Raw genomic sequence first — 13,124 nt, 5'->3', positions numbered from 1 at the left:
GATCTGATTTGCAGGAGGCCGAAGCTGACAGCTGAGGGTGACATGAGTTTGATGACATTTAAAATTTAGTTAGACTATATAGTTCGTTGACTCAGTTGAATAGAAAACATAGGACAAATGAGATCAAGGTCAAGGTTTCCATTTCTGAGAATTTAATTTGTTTCTGAGCCATCTTTTTTTTTTTTTTCTCTGTGCTTGGTTTATTTTACTTAACATAATGACCTCCAATTTCATCCATGTTGCTGCCAATGACAGGATTTCATTCATTCTTATGGCTGAATAATATATACATTTTCTTTAGCTTTTCATCTATTGACGGGCACTTAGGTTGATTCCATGTTTTGGCTATCGTGTATAGTGCTGCAATAAACATGGGAGTGCAGGCATCTTTTTGATACATTGATTTCTTTCCTTTTGGAGATATATATATATCTATATCCAGTAGTGGAATTGCTGGAGCATAGTTCTATTTTTAGTTTTTTGAGGAACCTCTGTAGTCTTCCACAGTGGCTGTACCAATTTACATTCCCAACAGTGTACCAGGCAGGGCTCTTCTTTTTCCACATCCTCACTAGCATTCATTCTTTCCTCTTGATAAAAGTAATTAATTGGGGTGAGATGTTATTGTGTCCAGAATTGGTGGGTTCTTGGTCTCACTGACTTCAAGAAAGAAGCCGCGGACCCTCGCGGTGAGTGTTACAGCTTTTAAGGTGGCGCATCTGGAGTTTGTTCCTTCTGATGTTCGGATGTGTTCGGAGTTTCTTCCTTCTGGTGGGTTCGTGGTCTCGCTGGCTCAGGAGTGAAGCTGCAGACCTTTGCGGCGAGTGTTATAGCTCTTAAGGCGGCACGTCTGGAGTTGTTCGTTCCTCCTGGTGGGCTCGTGGTCTCGCTGGCTTCAAGAGTGAAGCTGCAGACCTTCGCGGTGAGTGTTACAGCTCATAAAAGCAGTGTGGACCCAAAGAGTGGGCAGTACCAAGATTTATTGCAAAGAGCGAAAGAACAAAGCTTCCACAGTGTGGAAGGGGACCCGAGCGGGTTGCCCATCTTGGTTTTTTTTTGAGACGGAGTCTCGCTCTGTCGCCCAGGCTGGAGTGCAGTCACGCGATCTCAGCTCACTGCAAGCTCCGTCTCCCGGGTTCACGCCATTTTCCTGCCTCAGCTTCCTGAGTAGCTGGGACTACAGGTGCCCGCCACCACGCCCAGCTAATTTTTTTTGTATTTTTTAGTAGAGACGGGGTTTCACCGTGTTAGCCAGGATGGTCTCGATCTCCTAACCTCGTGATCTGCCCGCCTCGGCCTCCCAAAGTGCTGGGATTACAGGCTTGAGCCACCGCACCCGGCTGTTTCTGAGCCATCTTAAAACACTCTCTGAAATACAGTCACATTATAAATAAAGAACTAGGCCGGGCGCGGTGGCTCACGCCTGTAATCCCAACACTTTGGGAGGCCGAGGTGGGCAGATCACCTGAGGTCAGGAGTTTGAGAACAGCCTGGTTAACATGGTGAAACCCTGTTTCTACTAAAAATACAAAAAATCAGCCAGCCCTGGTGGCACACGCCTGTAATCCCAGCTACTCAGGAGGCTGAGGCAGAAGAATTGCTTGAACCCGGTGGGTGGAGGTTGAGATGAGCTAAGAGCGCATCATTGCACTCCAGCCTGGGCAACAAGAGCATAATTCTGTCTCCAAAAAAAAAAAAAAAAAAAAAGTACCTTCTAATTTACAGCATTAACAGAATGCCTCCTAAGTTAGCCATCTCAAAAAAACCACATTCTTTTCAACTAAGTGGAAAAACATACACAAATATGCATACATCCACAGTTATGAGGCAGGAGCTAAATGTGAACACACACAAGGTCATAAAAAAATGCACTGGTATTGATCTAACTTCTAAGAAACAGAGTTACTGAATCTTGTCTACCCTCATTTTTACTCTGTTGTTTAAACACTACAACTATGTCACAGAAACAGTCTACCTAGAGTTAAGGAGATGGGTGAATGAACAGCATGTGAGAGCTTCCACTCTTAAAATTATTTGGCAAACTCCATAATTCAAACTATTCTTTTGAATAAAAACTTGTTTCTTGGCAATTAGTAACAGGACTAGGGTCTACAAATCAGATGCATATTTTATCAAAATACTTTTACTCCACTTGCTTTGGAGAGCATATTCAAGTAAAACTAATTTTGAAACCTTTTAAAAACCAAATGGACCTATTTTGCTACTAATTCTTCAAACTTCCTCAATCTGAATCTAGAAATTCTACAACTGAGCTGAATTAAAAATTAGGTAAACTGTCACTAGTGATCAAAAGCTATTTTTAATACCCTCTCATAAATTAGAATCAATTAACTATCACTAAGCTAGGGATACAGTACATACAAAACATACAAAGGGTTGGGAAGCTTTGGGAGCAGGTATAATGCTCTTTGGGATAAAAAGAGGAAAACAATTGAATTTTAATTTCTTAGAAAAATCTGCTTAGATTCAAAATAACCTTTTCCCTAGTAGATAATCTTTTTCAGAGTGTACCAGCAATGGTGCTAGATATCTTTCACTCTTCTATGAGATACTTTTTGTCACATTAATTTTACAGTTGAGAATATATATAATTAGAATACCTACATAATTAGAATATCTATAATTAGACTTGACCAAAGACCCATTACAAAATTACTCTTAGAACTGATTTGAAAAACATAACCTCTAAGCTTTCAAGCCTTTGTTTAATCTAGTTCTTCCCACAAATTCTTCTGAGGATCTTTTTTTTGCACTTCTTTCAAGAATTTTCTTTCCACATTTATACCATCTTCCCCTGAACTATCCTTTTATGTATATTTGTATAAATAGATTGAATATCCCTTTGTATATATATTTTAATAGGTAATTAATGTTATCTATAACTCATCTACAGTTGTTAAAAGGGAATAGACATAATGAACGACCATGTACCCATCATATTTGGTATACATGAGCATGAGGTATACTATGGACCAGAAGAGCCAAATATTGAACAAAGAATTGTTTTTCCAGACTTCATTAGTCTCAATATTTATAATACTGTATTACTTTTTTTTTTTTTTGAGACAGAGTTTCACTCTTGTTGCCCAGGCTGGAGTGCAATGGCGTGATCTCAGCTCACTGCAACCTCCGCCTCCTAGGTTCAAGTGATTCTCTAGCCTCAGCCTCCTAAGTAGCTGGGATTACAGGCACATGCCACCACACCCAGCAAATTTTTGTATTTTTAGTAGAGATGGGGTTTCACCATATTGTCTAGGCTGGTCGCCAACTCCTGACCTCAGGTGATCCACCCGCCTCGGCCTCCCAAACTGCTGGGATTATAGGCATGAGCCACAAGTCTGGCAATATTTATAATATAACAGAAAAAGTGTAATACCTGACGAATTGATTTTGGGTTTGCAACGGAATGGCTATTACAATCTTTCACAATTGCAATTTGTGAAATTATCTTTAAATGGTCTTTTCTACTATACCATCTGCTGGGTATTTTTAAATATTGTAGAGATTCCCTTTCAACTGTAGGCCTAATATTTCTTTACTGATCACATCCAAAGTGTCTTGTCTTTTTTTTTTTGTTTGAGACAGGGTCTCACTGTCACCCACGTGGAAGTGCAGTGGCAGAATCAGGGCTCACTGCAGCCTCAACTTCCTGGGCTCAAGTGATTCTCTGACCTCAGCCTCCCAAGTAGCTGGAACTATATGCATGTGCCACCATGCCTGGCTATGTTTTAAATTTTTTGTAGAGATGGGATCTCACTATGTTGCCCAGGCTGGTCTCAAACTCCCAGCTTCAAGCAATCCTCCTGCCTCTACCTTCCAAAGTGCTGGGATTATAGGTATGAGTCACCATGCCCAGCCTCAACACATTTTCTTCCCCCTAAAGGTTTACTTTGTGGGTTTTCTTCCTTTAATATAATCTCTAGAATCAATTCTCTAGGATCTCAGCTCTGATTCTACTCAAAGAAAAGGCTTCCAAGAAAACCCCTTTAGAAAAATAATAAAATAAAACCTCTCTCTGAAAAAGATAAAACTGAGCAAAACCACAGAATTAATGACAGATTATATTATGATTTAGTTTGTTTACATACTTGCTTGCAAAAACCCCAGGACCTCTAGATATAGTCACCAAATAAGGATATAATTCCTTTCCATTCCACCACATGTCTTATTTTTATGATTATTCTTCTTTAATCTACTGTAGCTGGCATAACTGCCCTGAAAAAAAGTGTTTTAAAAATATAACTACCCCATGCCTCAAAAGGAAAGAAAGAGAGAGAAAGAAAAATGGAGGTAGGGAGGGAGGATAACTTATGAATATAAAGTTCTATACAAAATAGCAAGTTAATACTATAATTTGTTAGGGCTACGTCATTGATATTTTGTATAATTTATAAGGCAAGTCTCTCAATCTCCAGAAATAGTCTCCTTATCTATAAATCTTTATCATAAGAATAACAATCATAACAGAGCATTACGAGCAAGGGAGTCTACATTTATCTAACCAATTTGTCAAGAAACAAAACATGTTCATAGCATACAAAAGTACTGCATGAATAAATTAAGTTTCAGTTAGGATTACAACTCTAGGTATTTAAAGACCTGGCTGAAATTAGGGTTTGAAGTATTCTCAGAAAGAACAAATGAACCTTACTTAGACCACACAGTCACCCATTTTTTTCTTCAAGGTGAATAAAATGAACTAATAAGTTTTTCTTGTGTATCTATTAAGTGTTTGGTATTACAAGGAACACAGAAGAATTATAATACATTGCCTCTAACCTCCAGGAGTACTCCAGAGGAAGCTATTGTTGGTTCATGGTCTGATCAAATAATATAAGAAATAATAAAATGTTAAGAGTCAGAGGAGTCTCAAATAATCTAATGAAAGCGCTTATCTTACAGATCAGAAAACTGGAACACAAAAGTGATTTGTCTTACTTAATTAACACAGATTGCTAATGACAAAGCAGGTATTAGAACTTCAATTAAGACTAGTCTGACTATAAACCCTAGGAGATATTGCCCAATGGTCTGTGTGACAAAGGAATGTTTGTTAAGTCCCACTATCTCTTTTCCACAACATGTAGTTGCATAAGGCCAGAGGAAAACTTGCCACACAGCATTTGTCTAGATATATAGGAATCTCCACACTATACGATATTGTCTAGGAAATAATTAACTTTACCCAGAGAGAGTTCTGGTCTTTACCTCTGGCCGCTAGGAGGTAATCTCTAGGTTCCTGCAATGTCTTGTGTGACAGTGATATTTACTTGAGAGCTTTGGTCACTGGATAGTCTAACAATGTGATTTATAACAGAGGCTTTGGAACACACCATATCAATTCTAACCTTGTGGAAGTGAAGACCAAAGGTAGCTGCATGGGCAGTACATAATCAGGTCTGAAATAATAACTCTGGACACCAAAGGCTGGGTGAGCTTCCCTGGTTGGTAATTCTCTGCATATTGTTATCATCACACATTGCTATGACAAGATGGTAATGTCTTCCTGAGGATGACAGAAGGTTGGTGCCTGAGACACTCCAAGACCTTGTGTTATGCTTCTCTCCCTTTAGCTGATTCTGATTTCTATCCTTTTGTTGTAAAACTATAGGCACTAGGCCAGGCACAGTGGTTCACACCTGTAATCCCAGCACTTTGGGAGGCCAAGGCGGGCAGATCACGAGGTCAGGAGATGGAGACCATCCTGGCCAACATGGTGAAACCCCGTCTCTTCTAAAAATACAAAAATTAGCTGGTCATGATGGCACGTGCCTGTAGTCCCAGTTACTCAGGAGGCTGAGACAGGAGAATTGCTTGAACCAGGGAGTCAGAGGTTGCAGTGAGCTGAAATCGCGCCACTGCATGCCAGCCTGGCGACAGAGCAAGACTGTCTCAAAACAACAACCACCACCACCACCAAAAAACTACAGGCGGCAACAACAACAACAACAACAAAACTACAGGCACTAAGTATAGCACTTCCCAGAGTTCTGTGAATTATTCTAGGAAGTTATCAAATCCAAGGGGACAGTAGGAAAACCACTGTTTGAGCCACTCGTTCAAAAAAAGAGGGTGGCCTGGGGACCTTTGAACTTGTGTCTGGTGTATGAAGTGGGAGCAGTCTTGGCTGTGCCCTGAGCCTTGAGTCTGGCAATATATTGGATATATGTTTTAAATTTTATTAGGTTTTTAAAAATACACAAAGGAATAAAAAATAAATTTTAAAACAACAAGGAAATTATAAACTGTTTGGATAAAGTGGCTATAGATTGTCTAATTTTTGCCTCTTCTATTTCTCTACCTTCTGCCATGTGCTCTTTTCTTTCCCCATCAGCTTCTTACACTAAATTTTAGGCTTTGGGTAATTTACACATTAGCTTGTTCCTGTTTCTCTCTTCTCTGTCTCCGGTCTACACCTGTACATACTACCTCTTCTCCATGTGCCTTCTAACTTGCTTATAAATTTGGCCTTCTGTTAGTCTCAATTTCTAGGGGTTTGGTCCTGTCTGCTCTAAATACTAATTCCTAAGTCAGGTCTTGATCCTTGTTTTCAAGTTTTCATTGTTATTTGGAAAACAATACATGGTGAGGTCCTACAAATACAGACTAATATCAGTGTGATGAGTGCTTCTAAACACAAGAAGGTTTAACAAATATAAAGCACCTGAAACATAACAGATTCTCAATAAATATTGGTTTCCCTTTTATTTAACTATATAGTGGATTAAGATTATGCAAATCCTTAGAGAAAATAAATATCGGGAAAGAAAGATTTTGTTTATTAACAATGGAAACATTTGTTAATGATCCTAACTTTAAAATAGAGGCGGTCATGTTTACCATTAGGAAAATAATTCTATTTCAGTTAAAGAAACTCAAGAAAGAAACTTTAAATGATTCATATCAATCCCATAGGAAGAAGAAATTTAATCTACTGATTCAGGAAAATTTCAGAACAAAACTGAATTGCTCAGAGAGTAAACAAACAACCAAATTATAAAAAAGCTTAAATTGTACCTGATGAAATAGTTCCATATCAATTTCAGCTTCTGACTTCCAAGAGTTTTCATCTGATTGAAATAAAAGCAGTGATTTATTAAATTTTTGAACTATTTTTTTTACTCTGTAGCTATGACTATATCCATATAACAAAGTGAAAACATGCAAATACCTGTACCACAAATATGCATACTTACCAGAAACATTTTCTTGGAAAATAACTTTAGTTCCTTTCAGAAAGTTCTTGCCGATTAAAAACACTTCTTCTTCTCCTTTCACTGAACAGCTATGCAAGCTTTTCTTTAAGATTTCCGGCACTCCTGCTGGCTGAGCTGTGGAGATACATAAGCATTCTATAACAAGAACCACCAAAACTTATTTCTTACCTAAAATCAACTTGCAATCATCCAGTTCTATGAGTTGTCTTTATTGAAGGAGGAGTAATAAATATTTTTATAGTAACACAATTATCTGGAAAGGCTGTAATTCTTGCTCTACTGACATCAGGCTTGGTCATGTGACTGGTTTGGATACTCAAACGTGAACTGAAGTAATGTGCCAAATCCAAGTGAAAGCTTTGAGAGCCATCACATGGTTTTACCAACTCAGTTGTTGTAAGCCACTGAGTTTTGTTTTGTTGTCTTCTTTTAAATTGTGTGTTATTGCAGTATCATTTAGCCTTCAGCTATTGATACAAACAAGTATCCTGTCTTTGCTAAATACAAGTTAAGCATCCCTAATCCAAAAATCTAAAATCTTTTTTTTTTTTTTTGAGACTGAGCCTCACTCTGTCACCCAGGCTAGAGTGCAGAGGTGTGATCTCAGCTCACTGCAACCTCCGCCTCCCGGGATCAAGTGATTTTCCTGCCTCAGCCTCCTCAGTAGCTGAGATTACAGGTGCACACCACCATGCCCAGCTAATTTTTGTATTTTTAGTAGAGACGGGGTTTCACCATGTTGGTCAGGCTGGTCTCGAACCTTGTGATTCGCCCACCTCGGCCTCCCAAAGTGCTGGGATTCAGGCATGAGCCACCATGCCCAGCCAAAAATCTAAAATCTTAAATGCTCCAAAATCCAAAACTTTTTGAGTGCCAATACAATGCTCAAAAATTTACACACCTGGGCCGGGTGCAGTGGTTCACACCTGTAATCCCAGCACTTTGGGAGGCTAAGGTTGAAGGATCACTTGAGCCTAGGAGTTCGAGACCAGCCTGGGCAATAGTGAGACCTTGTCTCTACAAAAAAATCAAAAAAATTAGCTGGGCGTGATAGTATGCACGTGCAATTCCCAGCTACTTAGGAGGCTGGGGTGGGAGGATCACTTAAACCCCAGAGGTCGAGGCTGCAGTGAGTCATGATTGCACCACTGTTAAGTACTTATGTGTGAAGAAATATTAGAAAAGGATTGCTTATTGGTAGCATATAAATTCAGAGTCGGGTGAAACCCTGCTTCTACTAAAAATACAAAAAATTAGCTGGGCGTGGTGATGGGCGCTTGTAATCCCAGCTACTTGGGAGGCTGAGGCAGGAGAATCTCTTGAACCCAGGAGGTGGAGGTTGCTGTGAGCCAAGATCGTGCCACTGCACTCCAGCCTGGGTGACAGAGCAAGACTTTGTCTCAAAAAAAATAAAAAATAAAACAAATAAAAATAAAAACAAATTCAGAGTCAGGAATGATGCTGATGCCAAACAGGTTATTTACAAAGATTGTTTACAAAGGTGGCTGAAACAGTGACACCTTTGCTTTTTGAAACTTTGATACATAAAATTATTTAAAATATTATGTAAAATTACCTTCAAGCTATGTGTATAGCTGTATATGAAACATAAATGAATTCTGTGTTTACACTTGGGTACCATTCCCATGAAACCTCATTATATATATGCAAAGAAATTCAAAGTCCAAAGAAATTCAAAACCTGAAACACTTCAGGCCCTACGCATTTAAGATAAGAGATATTTAACCTGTTTGTATATGATAAATGACATTTTCAACAATGCTGGGGAGTTTAAAAGAAATTGTGAATGTATAAACAAATACACTGGCCCAGTGAGGTGGTTCACGCCTGTAATCCCAATACTTTGGGAGACCGAGGCGGGCAGATCACCTGAGATCAGGAGTTCGAGTTGGTCAGCCTGGCCAACATGGTGAAACCCCATCTTTACTAAAAATACAAAAAATTAGCTGGGTGTGCTGGCACATGCTTGTAATCCCAGCTACTCGGGAGGCTGAGGCAGGAGAATCGGTTGAACCCAGGAGGCAGAGGTTGCAGTGACCCGTGATCATGCCACTGCACCCCAGCCTGGGCAACAAAAGTGAAACCCTGTCTAAAAAAGGAAACAAACAAAAAACAACAACAACAAAAAAACAAGTATTATCTAGAACCTATAGGGTAAATGTGTGAACAGAATGGAAAGGGTTATTGGTCATACATTGACAATTATATACCCTTTTAAATGAAGAATTAACTAAATCAGTTTATTTAAAGGTAACTTTTTGGAGTAACAGGAAATAGATACTTGTTTTTAAAAAACATTCCAGAAACATATGGTATATCTTGTTCTGATAAGAAAATAAAAGGTATAAAATTACATTAATATATTGTATTACCAAAATGAAATGTAAAGCGTATAACCTTTCCCTCCATTTTCAAGTACTGTGTGGAAATTCCACTTCACTGATTACTGGTAAAACTTCTTCCCATATCTCATTTTTTTAATTTATGTGTTAAAGGCATAAGACAGCCAAATGAGGCCCCAAGGTTTAGAATATATTTATCTTGTACATATTCATATTTACATTACAGAAAGAACTAGTCTGTTACTTTCAAGATAATTTAACTTTTGGCCTTTTAAAAGGTCCTTTCTTTAAAGTTTAAGAGATGGGTCCCCAACAGACGCCATACTAAACAGAACTAAAGTCAAGATTATTTAAGCATTAACTGTTTTATTTTTAAGTTATTTATTTATTTATCTATTTATTTGAGACGGAGTTTTGTTCTTGTTGCCCAGGCTGGAGTGCAATGGCGCAGTCTTGGCTAACCGCAACCTCCACCTCCCAGGTTTAAGCAATTCTCCTGCCTCATCCTCCCGAGTAGCTGGGATTACAGGCATGCACCATCACGCCAGGCTAACTTTGTATTTTTAGTAGAGATGGGTTTTCTCCATGTTGCTCAGGCTGGTCTCGATCTCCTGACCTCAGGTAATGGGCCCACCTTTGCCTCCCAAAGTGCTGGGATTACAGGCGTGAGCCACTGCGCCCGGCCAAGTTATTTATAAGCTGACTCTTGAAAAGAATAATGCTTAAAAATTACTTGAAAGGAATAATGCTTAAAAATTAGAACATACAAAAAAGAAACCACCTTTTTGGTATTATAAAAACTGTGTGCTTTTAGATGCTTTTCAACTAGCAGTCTTAAAAATAAAGTTGAGGCCGGGCGCAGTGGCTCACGCCTGTAATCCCAGCACCCTGAGAGGCCGAGGTGGGCGGATCACGAAGTCAGGAGATTGAGACCATCCTGGCTAACACAGTGAAACCCCGTTTCTACTAAAAAATACCAAAAATTAGCCGGGTGTGGTGATGGGCGCCTGTAGTCTCAGCTACTCGGGAGGCTGAGGCAGGAGAATGGAGTGAACCCGGGAGGTGGAGCTTGCAGGGAGCCGGGATCGCCACTGCACTCCAGCCTGGGTGACAGAGCGAGACTCCGTCTCAAAAAATAAATAAATAAATAAATAAATAAATAAAGTTGAAAAAAATAATGAATATCTGAATACTGAAAAATAAGTAAGCAAATATTTCAACCTGTCAAGAGAATAAAGCCTTGTAATAATGTCTAGTAGAAGGACATATTTAATAGAATATTTTAGAGTATAACGCCTACATCTGATTATGTAAATTACTAATCCTGTCCAAAATTTTAAGAGAGGGATAGTTTGCTTAACAATACCATCCTTTCCCCATAGCTGTGGGATACGTAGAAATAGGGGAAGGAGAAAATTCTTAAATTCAGAGTCATATTTAATTTAGTAACCATAAGATAAAATCTAATATATATTACATGTAAGAAGGCCATGATTAATTTTGTCCTATTAAAAACTACTATAGAAGGGTAGATATGAACATTTTTTCTTTTTTCTTTTTTAGAGACAGGATCAATAAGACCTCACTCTGTTGCCCAGGCTGGAGTGCAGTGGTGCCACCATAGCTCACTGTATCCTTCAACTCTTGGGCTCAAATAATCCTCCCATCATAGCCTCTCAAGTAGCTGGGTCTACAGGGACATGCCACCATGCCCAGCTAACTTAAAACATTTTTTTGTGTGTGGAGATGGGCTCTTGCTACGTTGTCCAGGCTGGTTTCGAACTCCTGGCTTCAAGCAATCTTCCTACCTCGCCCTCCCAAAGTGCTGGTATTACAGGCGTGTACAACTGCACCTGGCCTTTTTTTTTTTTTTTTTTAAGAGATGGGTTTGAATCCCAGGCTGGATTCAAACTCCTGGGCTCAAGTGATTCTCCTTCCTTAGCCTCCCAAGTAGCTGGGACTACAGGTGCGTGCCACTGCACCTGGCTGAAAATTGATATTCTTAATTTGATATAACACAACAAAATAATACAAACATACATACCAAAACAAAAAACATATACACCTATATTGTCTGGAGAACACGAAAGATGTTAAGAATGTAAAAAGGGATGATCTTCTATCCCCTTAAAAACAAAAAGACAAAGGATCCAATGGCCATTGTTAAACCAATAATTAGAAGTAATTTTTTTAAAGCCACAAGGCACTGCATGAATCCTGATATTAGAAATTTTTTCCACTGAGTATCTATAGAAGGAAGATCAAGTATCTGTTTCCTCTTCTCCCTTCCAACTCTGTTACCTTTTGGCCCCTTTCCTTTTCTACCTCTCTCTCTTCCTGTTTCCTTCTATCTCCCATTCCAATCCCAACTCTTCGCACTAACCAATTTCCTTTCTACCTCTCATTTTACTGCAACTGCTTAAAGCTGCCAAAACGTTTATATTCATGGAAATAAATACAAGCCAGAAACTTAAAATGGAACATTTTAATTTTTTTAAATAAAAAGATTTTTGGGGTCCTGTGTTTTACTGTAGATCACTTTTATGTTTATTCTTCTTTTCCTCCCATATCCAGCCCTCAAAGTCACAAGTTCAAGCATCAAGCTTCCTAAGTGGTCAGGATAAAATTCAAATTATTTTGCTGAATACACAAGTCTCTTTATGAAAGAGGTGTTGTCTACCTCTGTAACCTCAAATCTTACCCATCACGTATATCTTTTTGTTCCAATCACATCAAACTCTTTTTATTTCCCCCAAAAGAATCATACCCTTTCAGGGAGCATATTTATACATGAATCCCTCTGCCCAGAATGACTACAGAAGGGTAGATATGAAAATTTTTCAAGTAAATCCCATTTTACTTGTTTTACTTCTATTTGTGTTTTAAGACAAGACAGAACAAGTTCTACCATCTCTGAGCAGTCTGAATTAGATGCTCTATGTTTCCACTGTACTTTATTCACACAGCTACTGTGCAGTATAGTATCTTTATATAACTTTATATTACAATTGGAAGCTTATATAATTTTTATATATAATTAAAAAAATAGAGACAGGGTCTTGCTTTGTTCCCCAAGCTAATCTGAAACTCCTGGGCTCAAGCGATCCCCCTGCCTTGGCCTCCCAAAGTGCTCCGATTACAGGTGTGAGCTCCCACACCTGGCCTATATGCAATTTTATATACACATATATGGAAGTTAATATAATTTTATAGTAAAATTGGACATTTACTTGCCTGATTTTTCCCCTAGCCTGCTAAACTGTAAGCTCCTTAAACTATAATCTTTAATTTCAGAGTTAGGCACACTGTAACTATCCATTGAATTACCTATGAAGCTTTCCAAACACAAACCATCAATTGGCATGTCTTTTTGTTTGTTTTAAAGCACTACAGGTGACTCGAACCTACACCCAGGATTGAGAACAACTGCATTTAATTTATGTTGACTAAATAAGTGACTGAATGAGCAATGAGGCATATTTTGTTATCAGAACACAATAAAAGTTTTTTAAAAAAAAGCACT

The 13,124-nt window shown here is 38.6% G+C and overlaps 1 protein-coding gene across 6 annotated transcripts in view; it reads right to left on the bottom strand.

Annotated features, from left to right (window-relative positions):
• Positions 1-13,124, bottom strand: part of NFAT5 (nuclear factor of activated T cells 5) — a 141,375-nt gene that overhangs the window by 28,151 nt on the left and 100,100 nt on the right. For all 6 annotated transcript variants that reach the window (XM_054533172.2, XM_063717094.1, XM_054533171.2 and 3 more), the window contains 2 exons: positions 7,218-7,352; positions 7,039-7,091 (listed from right to left, as the gene is read on the bottom strand). In XM_054533172.2, coding sequence (XP_054389147.1) covers positions 7,039-7,091; positions 7,218-7,352 — 188 coding nt within the window. The remainder of the gene's footprint in view (positions 1-7,038; positions 7,092-7,217; positions 7,353-13,124) is intronic.

Source organism: Pongo abelii, chromosome 18 (assembly GCF_028885655.2).
Source record: "Pongo abelii isolate AG06213 chromosome 18, NHGRI_mPonAbe1-v2.0_pri, whole genome shotgun sequence".
NCBI classification, from domain to species: Eukaryota; Metazoa; Chordata; class Mammalia; order Primates; family Hominidae; genus Pongo; species Pongo abelii.
Note: the sequence above shows the minus strand (reverse complement) of the source record. Positions and strands in the feature narration are given on the sequence as shown.